Below are 9,003 nucleotides of genomic sequence, written 5' to 3'. Positions count from 1 at the left end.
TTTTTTCTACTTCAGGGTGTGTACTATAACATATTTATAGTCGTGTTACACATATACACACTTTATATCTAAGTAAATGGACATGGGTTGGGAGTGCATGCTCCTTCCCCCTCTCAATGACTAATTGGAGGAGCGAGGGAATGCAGAAACAAAAGGAAGGTAGTCAAGAACAATAGTGCAGCTATGGGATTGGGTCCTGGTTCCTCAAGGGATGAACATAATAATCTGATACACACCTATGAACTCATCCATAAAAAAGAACGAAATTTTGCCATTTGCAACAACATGATGGACTTGGAGGGTTTCATGCTTAGTGAAATAAGGACAAAAAAGACAAATACTGTAGGTTATCACTTATAAGTGGAATCTAAAAAATACAACAAACTAGGGGGGAGGGTATAGCTCAAGTGGTAGAGCTCATGCTTAGCATACACAAGGTTCTGAGTTCATATACCCAGTACCTCCTCTAAAACTAAGTAAGTAAACCTAATCACCTCCCCCCCTTAAAAAAATAAATAAATACAACAAACTAGTGGACATAACAAAGAAACTCACAGGTATAGAGAACAAGCTACTGGTTACTGGTGGGGGAGAGAGAAAGGAGGAAGGGCAAGGTTGAGAAAAGGAGAAGGGTGGGTATTAAGAGGTACAAACTACTATGTATAATAAAATAGATGTTACAAGGATATATTATACAGCACAGGGAATATAACCAATATTTTATAACTATTAATGGAGTAGAATCTTTAAAAATGGGGAATCATTATGTTGTACACCTGAAATTTATATAACATTGTATATCAACTACACCACAATAATACAAAAAAAATTATAAATGGTAAGTAAAACAGTAAATAGAGGCAAATGGGCAAAAGCTGAATAGAAGTGAATCTAGACCTGCCTCAAGTATCTGAGGTTGCTGGTAGCTCATTCTGTGGGCAGGGCGCCGCACGTCAAGCAAGAATCAAGACCAGTTTTACACCTCTGTTCCTTTGGAACCTGACCAGCCTAACCAGCCGGAGCTGTCCAATACTTATTTACGCCTCGTCAGATCCTGTTGCAAGCCCTAGCGCTGTTTCGATAAAAATCGGAGGCCAGCGGCACGAATTCAGCAATTTAAGAGAAAGTAAGTTGTGTGGATAAGCTGATACCATCTTAGTTTTGGGTTTTTTGAGGGGTGGGGGAAGGAATGAGGTACTGGGGATTGAACCCAGGACCTCATGCATGCTAAACATGCACTCTACCACTGAGCTACACCCTTCCCCAATACCAGTTGTAAAAGTACATTTGGCTCCACATTCGGAAGAAATGGCAAAAATAGCCAATTTCTTAACCTGGTGATTTTATTTAATAATTCAGGGAAACCATTCCATTGTAATTTAAAATACTTGCTTGCTAGAACAGGGTACTTTCGAAGATGTGTACGGCAAAAGCCTAATTCTTCTTCACCCTGAGGTTCTTTTACCTCGAATACCTCAAGCTGCTTCGGGAATTTCCCCCACTGGACTTTCGTAGTCTTTCCAGGACACTCTTAAATCTAGACTCCTTTCCAACCAACTTGTACCTTCCTCACCAGCCATATTCTTTAGCCTCTCCAGTTTCCAACTTCCTAAATCTCAAATCTCACCCCACGAGTTAGTCCAATCAAACTTTCCCTTCTTAGACCTCTTCCTCATATTCGCTCCAGGAAACTCCCGAGAGACTCAGGAGGCTAAATTTGTCCTTAATGGCGCTCCGTAATTCGCCTGCTGTTTCACCGCCCTTCCTTACCTCCTGTTAGCTCCGCTCCGCCCCATTCTCGCTTTCCCCCCCTTCTCCCCTCCCCCAGTGCCTGCGCTTGCGCACCTCCAATTCAGGCGCTTTCCCTTTCCTGGCGACCAATCCACTTCCTGCCTCCGGTCCTCGGAACGCTCCTCTTCTCAGCTGAGGCCCTCGCTCGCGGTGCTGATTGTGGCTGCCCTACAGATTGCCTGTATGAAAAATTCGCTCCTCTCATCAAGTGGGCAATTTGAGGCCGCCGCTATGCGTGCGGCACCCGTCTGAGACTTTGCTCGCGATCTTCCATCCCTGAGCTGAGCTAAAGGCGTGCGGATGCTGGGTGTAGGGAGCGCCGGACTGTTTTCCTATCTGGCAATCGCGTGGACAGTTGTTTCCTTTCTACCTCCCCCCGCCCCGCCCCCACTCGCAGCCTGGCCGCGCTGGTGAGTGGCGGGCGGGAGGGCCGGCGGGCGGAGGGAGGAGGGGGAGCTCAGGGAAGGCGGGCCCTCGGCTGCGGGCTAGGTGGGGGGAGGGGAGGGGAGAGCCCGAGCGCTGGAGTTGGTGCTGGGAAACCCGGGGCTAATGTTGACAACAGGCTCGAGGTGAGTCCCGGGGAACCTCCTTCGCCTTCGCTCCAACGACCGGGAGGAAGTCGGGCTGGGGGGCACCGGCCTGGACTCCGACTCCCTGAGGGACCTAAGAGGCAGCTCCGCACCCCAGCGTTCCGGGGGCGGCGAGCCGGAGCCCGACCGCGGGTCCCGCGGCGTCCTCCTCAGACCCCTCTCTCTTGGAGGCTCCCATCAACGCGGGAGCCCCCGGGGCAGGCAAGAGGGGCAGTCGAGGGGGGTGCCTGCCCCACATGCCCGGGCTGGGCCTCGGGGCTGGAGGCGGGGGGCCCGCCGTGGCGGGGTGGAGGGATTTGGGGGTGTGGAGGAGAGCGAGGGGAGGTTGGGGAAAGCTTTTCGGGAGCCGTGAGGGGAGCGAGGGCGAGGAAGCGGGGAGGGTGCGTGTGTGGGAGGATGTGGAGCGGGGAGACCGGTCTCCGGTGCTGAGGGAGTGTGGGGTGAGAAGTTCGGGTTTGGGGCAGGGATGGTCCGCCAAGGTGACCGTGGATCCCCGTGGGAAGGGGGGTTGTGGTGGGGAAGCGTGTTGGGTCGCGGCGTGTGGAGCCAGAGCAGGGGTTTGTGGGAGATGTGTGTGTAGGGGAAGGGGTTTGGCTGTATTTGGGAATGGTGGGCATGGATTATTTGGAGTACTTTTTTTAGTTTCTTGGGGTGATAATTCTTTACTTTGCCTTCATCCCAAGGGTCCTAGTCTTTCCTTGTTAGCACTGTTGAACTAAGGAGATGATCACGGGGTATTTGTCTCCACATTGGCCAAGCAGAGCCCCCTTATAGGTTTGGGGGTACACCCTGGACCGGACCATCAGCTCTCTTGCTCTTTTAGGACTTGTTCTTCGTAGTGATGCATCAGACTTAAATATAGCCATCACTCACTTTTCTCATTTAGCATGGTGTTCAGGTGTTTATTAGAATTGTACAACTCAAGAAAAACCATTTTTGAATTCTGGTGGAATTTGTAAAAACTTTAGAAGAGTCTTCTATATAAGGACGTTCTTTAAACTCAAAGACTCAGGGGAGGTAATGCCCCTGTGCGGTTCTGCCCTTAGAACAATTTGAACGAATAACGCAGAAATAAAAGGTAAAACAGCATTCTCTTTCTCTGGAGCATTTTCAGAGCAGTCTCATTGTGACTTCACACATAGTCCATATGGTACTTTGCCAGGGATATCTTTAAAAGGGAAACACCTCATTCTCTGCACTTTCTCCCCCAGTACACTCCATTGGGAGTACCTGTTTTACCAGTAAAGCAGTTTTACTTTCTTTTGGAAGTTCAGAGTATGTTTAGAAAACCAAATAAAATATACAGCCCAGGGGCTAGGACACTATTTGGGAGCTAAGAAGGTGATTTTAAAGCATGACTTCCTTTTAAGGACTGTGTGAGTGTAATTACACTCAGTAAAATAACTTGTCAGAGCTAATCATATTCCAATTAAAAATCACTCATTTTTATCCTATTTTACTTAAAAGTTCTGGTTTTTGAAAACAATTGAGGTGAAGTATTTATTAAAACATAAGTTTATTAAAATAATTTACAGAAATTTTAGCATTTCATTAAATATAATTTAATGCTTAGTTTAATTTTTTTTAAATTGATGTTATACAAATGCATACTAATCTGAATCATGTTGTTCGTATCTTTTATTTGGCTTTTTAAAGCTCAGGGTCAGTCAGGGAGTATAGTGGAAAAGAGCCTTGGACATAGATTCTCAACTCAGCCACTAGACTAGTTGTATAATTCTGGGTGGGTCACTCTGTAAAAATGGAGAATTGGAGTAGATGAAATCTAGTTCTCCGAACTCTAAAAATCTCTCATTTTAGGTGGAACTTTTCGGTGTTCTCTGCGAAAGAGAATAGACATTTGTAGACTGCGTCCCTCATGCTACTGCTATGCTAGCAGAACTCTAACTAGAAGTAAGAGAGGTGGCAGTGTCTCCATTTTATTGATGAATAGAAGTTACCTTGCTCAGTTTCCATACTAGCAGTTTGCAGGGTTGGGATGCAACCTTAAAATCTCACTAACTAATGCTCATGCTGTTTTCACATGCTGCCTTTCCATGAACCTTTAGATTTTCATCATATTTTTTGTTCACAGAAATCTGGTTTCAAGTGTACTTTGGGTATATATTTGTAATATAAGGATGAAGTCATTCAAAGAAGATGCCAGTACCAGGACTTAAGGGTTTTATTGAGAATCTGTTTTGTTATGCTCTAGAGCAGAATCTAACTCCTGGATGCCTCCTATGGTTTGATACAGAAGGCACCTAAAAATCTATTGAATAAATGAATAACACAGGAAGTCACAGAAATTTGGGAGACCTGTTGTACTGATAAATGATGATTCTTTATGAATTTGTCAGATTCTAAGGGAATTGCTTAGTGTTTTCACAGAACTTAATATCTAATTTCATGTTCATAAATGAGATATTAATTATAAATTTTGATGCAGTTTTTTTTTTAACACCTTTATTGTGGTAAATGCTGTTCTTTTCATATTCTGAGAACTGTACTTTCTTGTATCAGTGGAAATGTCACTTGTTGCTGCCTCGTATCAAAAAATACAAATTCTATGTAAACGTTATTACTATTTTTTGCACATAATGATAAATATCCCAAAGTAAGATTGTATTGTTAAGAATTAACTTGTCCCCATACGTTTTAGCTAGAATCCACCAAAAGTTAAAATGTAATATAAAAACTCCTTAGCTGTCATCAGGGACTCTTTCTATTCTGAGATACGTAATTCTGTGATCTGTTGTAGTCAGTATCTGTGATCAAGTTTTTCAGCTGACGATTTCATACTCTCAAGGTTCTTAACAACTTTGGTTAAGAGTATGTGTTCAGATTCCAGCTCTGTCACCAGTGGTGGAGGCCTTGGTCAAGTTACTTGGTCAGGTCTCAGTTTACTTATTTATAAAAAAGGGAAAATAATACCTGCCTCAGAGATGTTAGTATTAAGTGAGGTAACGTATGTACCATGTTTACTGTGGTACCAGTGAGTAACAGCTGTTAGTATTTTCTCTTTTGAAAGTTTGCTTGCTTTAGGGCAAAGGTGGGTATTTAATCGAAGCTGCATGAGAATTGATGACTACAGTTCCCAGATAATATAAACACTCTCTTGCAACATAAGTAATTATGCTCTTATATATTTTAATGATTGTTTAAACAGAATTAACAGCCTTTTTTGTTAGAGTTCCACTGATGGGGTTAACCAAAGCCTTAGGGTGTCATTGTCAGAGTAAATGCATAGAATGTGGAAGTGGAGGAGAGTAAGAGAGTAAAACAGAAAAAGGGGGAGGAGGAGGTGGCTAAGAGAAGGGACAGACTATGGCATGTGCTTCTATTGGCCTAGGTTGTCTCTGTGATATTTTATTAGAGTGCCGAAATAAATGGTTTGTGTTTATAAAATACTTATTATTGCAAATGGTTTGTTTGCTAACCTAGTTTTTATTGATTTAATTTAAAACCTATGTCTGAAAATACTTAAGAATACTATGTTTGTCTTTAGCTTTTAATAAAAAATTAGGTAGTTTAAGTAATCCTACACTTCTTAAGTGGAAGTATTTTGATTTTCTTGTATACAACTTTCAGATGATTTAGGAGTTAAGTAAAACATGAAGCTCTGTCCATAAAATAAATTATATTAGAACACTAAGTTCTAAGTAGAGATGTATTTTTAGAAAAGAAAACCATACATTTTGCTGAGGAATACATTTTTTTATTCCAGAGTTTATTTCCAGTTAACTGTATGGAGCCTGTACTGTAGAGCAGTGCTGTCCAATAGAACTTTCTACGGTAAGGAAAATGTTTAGTATCTGCACTGTCCAATGTTGTAGCCACTAGCCACATGTGGAAATGAGCAATTGAAATATGGAGAGTGGCTGGAGAACTGAATTTCAAATTCTGTTTGATTTTAATTAATTTACAGCATGAGTAGCCACATGTGGCTGGTGCAGTGGTTTTCAGCTGGCTGTGATTTTGCCTCCAGGGGACATTTGGTGATGTCTAGAATAATTTTTGTTTTTCAAAACTGGGGAGATACTACTGGCATTTACTGGATTGAAGGCAGGGATGCTGTGTTTAAACTTTGTATAGTGTGCAGGATGGTATCTCCCTCCTCCCCACCCAGAGAATTGTCATGGCCAAAATGTCTGCTCCTGAGGTTGAGAAATCCTGGCTGGTGGTTTTTGTATTGGCAGGTATTAGAACAGAATATACAGATGTTATCATCATGTTTATTTATAAATTAACTTTGACTAATACTAATAAAGAGATGAAAAACCTAGTCTAAGTTGTGTTAGTTAACTGTTTTTGTGTTTGAAAGTTTGATGAGGTTAATTAGAGCATGAAGTGAAATCTGTGAGTCTTGTCCATTTTGTCAGTTGCTTTATAGGAGGCAAGAGTTTGTTTATGTTCCCACTTAAATATTTGTATTGAATATTATATGAAATCATGTCACCAGTATTTCTTAACGGCTGTGAAATGGGATGAAAACTAATTCAAAATGTTCTCAGGTACATACTGAACTGTTTATGATTAGGTGATAGGTTGTTTTGAAGTTGATAGTGGTTGAATCTGGGTAATGAGTACGTGGAGATACCTTCTGTTGTGCTTTCTACCTTTGTGTTTGAATTTTTCTTCAATAAAAAGTAAAAAAAAAAGTCCTTAGACATAGGCGTACCTAATAATGATAGAATATGGAATGTAACCAGTGAATTATTTTATCACAGAGCTAGTATTCATTTTGTATGCATTTTATTTAATCTCCCACAGTTGCCAAGTTGCATTAATATGTTCCACTTAGCAAAATAGTGTCACATCACTAAAAAAAAGTCATTGCATCTACAATGCTGACATTCTTTTACTCTTACAGATTTTCCTGGGTAACATAATGCCAGCTGAGCGTAAAAAGCCAGCAAGTATGGAAGAAAAAGAATCTTTACTAAACAACAAGGAAAAAGACTGCAGTGAAAGGCGGCCAGTGAGCAGCAGGGAGAAACCAAAAGACGAGATCAAACTTACCACCAAGAAGGAGGTTATTAAGGTCCCTGAAGATAAGAAGAAGAAACTGGAAGAAGATAAGAGAAAAAAAGATGACAAGGAACGAAAGAAAAAAGAAGAAGAAAAGGTGAAGGCAGAGGAGGAATTAAAGAAAAAAGAGGAAGAAGAGAAAAAGAAACACGAGGAAGAAGAGAGAAAGAAGCAAGAAGAGCAGGTGAAACGTCAGCAGGAAGAGGAGGCTGCCCAGTTGAAGTAAGAACGTTTATTTTAATTACTGATGTGCGGGAATGGGAAGATACGAATGTTTTGGAAAAACAGTGATTATTTGAAATAAAACTTCCAGGGTGCAGTTTCTTGAGAGTTGAGAGCGTCTTAATTTACTTGTTCTGTGAGTTTCACTGACTAGAGGCATGCTTATGGTGCTTTCATTCTTTAAATTAATTAGTATTAATCTTTAATAAATATTTGTTGATGTGTAGGGCAATCTGGGTTGTTTTTGTTTTTTAAAAAAGCTTTTTTTCACAGTAAAATACACCATCTTTCTAAGTTGAAAATCTTTAGTTCTTAATGGTTGCTCTTTGTTGAGTTCCTATTATGTGCCAGGCACTACGATTGTGTCAGTACATGTCTTTAAGGCAGCCCTAATGAAGTAAGCTTTATGATTTTCATATTACAGATTACTGAAACGAAACTTTGAGAGGTTAAGTGACTTGCCTAAAATCACAGTAGACAGTTGAACAGCTGGGATTTGAAGCTAGGTTGGCTGAGTTTAAAACCTTTGTTCTTCAGCACAATTCCATAATGCCTCCCATTTTTATCTTTATCTAAATTATTTTTAACCTTGTAGATCTGTGCAAATGATATAATAAACTGGGAAACAACGACATAGTCCTTATGGGAAGACTACCAGGATGTAGCAGAAGTGACAGTTCTTGACTAGTGCATGAGCTTTTCTCTTCATATGTGTGATTTAAAAAGCGGTTTGCACACATGAATTTTCATGAATCTCCAAAACAGCTCAGCTACCCACTTTCTTTTGTTGTTGTTGTTGTTTTGTTTGTTTTGAGGAGAGGTAATGAAGTTTATTTATTTATTTCAGTGGAGGTACTGGGGATTGAAGCCGGGACCTCGTGCCTGCTAGGCATGCACTACCACTGAGCTATCCCTTCCCCCTTAGCTACCTGCTTTCTCACTGAAGTTCTTTAGGATCTCTGTTTTTAATGAGGAACTGGAGCCTTAGGTCTGAAAGGCAACAGTAGTGGCCAGTTTTGGCATATTCAGAACCATGATTCTTAAGAGTTCCTTGCTTATTTTCTATTTTACTTTAAAAAAAAATCACAAGGATATATAATTTCATTATAGCTTTTGTTCTCTCGCTGCGCCAAATAAACAGCTTAAAAAAGCATTAACAGCAACCAAAACCCCAACTTCTTATTGGGAAAAACCTACCACTCCTCCCCATCTACCCAGCATCAACAATTACCCACTTTTTTCCTCTGGAGTATTTTAAAGCATCACATTATTTCAACTGTAAATATATATATGTATTCATTATATATCCAAGTGTTTTTTAATTAAGATGATGGTTGAGTTATTTAATGCATATACATAACGAGTTATGCTT

General features: G+C 40.9%; 1 protein-coding gene across 4 annotated transcripts in view; it reads left to right on the top strand.

Moving 5' to 3' along the window:
• The first annotated feature begins 1,005 nt into the window (after positions 1 to 1,005).
• Positions 1,006 to 9,003, top strand: part of UPF2 (UPF2 regulator of nonsense mediated mRNA decay) — an 85,896-nt gene continuing 77,898 nt past the window's right edge. Inside the window, exons 1-3 of one of the 4 annotated variants that reach the window (XM_074358403.1) lie at positions 1,108 to 1,126; positions 6,106 to 6,173; positions 7,252 to 7,631. In XM_074358403.1, the coding sequence (XP_074214504.1) occupies positions 7,270 to 7,631 (362 nt within the window). In that variant the 5' untranslated portion in view covers positions 1,108 to 1,126; positions 6,106 to 6,173; positions 7,252 to 7,269. Of the gene's footprint in view, positions 1,127 to 2,204; positions 2,361 to 6,105; positions 6,174 to 7,251; positions 7,632 to 9,003 lie in introns of those variants that run through there. The other 3 variants (XM_074358401.1, XM_074358404.1, XM_074358402.1) reach the window with 3 other exon arrangements.

The sequence above is a fragment of the Camelus bactrianus genome, chromosome 35, assembly GCF_048773025.1.
Source record: "Camelus bactrianus isolate YW-2024 breed Bactrian camel chromosome 35, ASM4877302v1, whole genome shotgun sequence".
In the NCBI taxonomy this organism is placed as follows: Eukaryota; Metazoa; Chordata; class Mammalia; order Artiodactyla; family Camelidae; genus Camelus; species Camelus bactrianus.
This window is presented reverse-complemented; position numbering and strand designations above follow the sequence as displayed.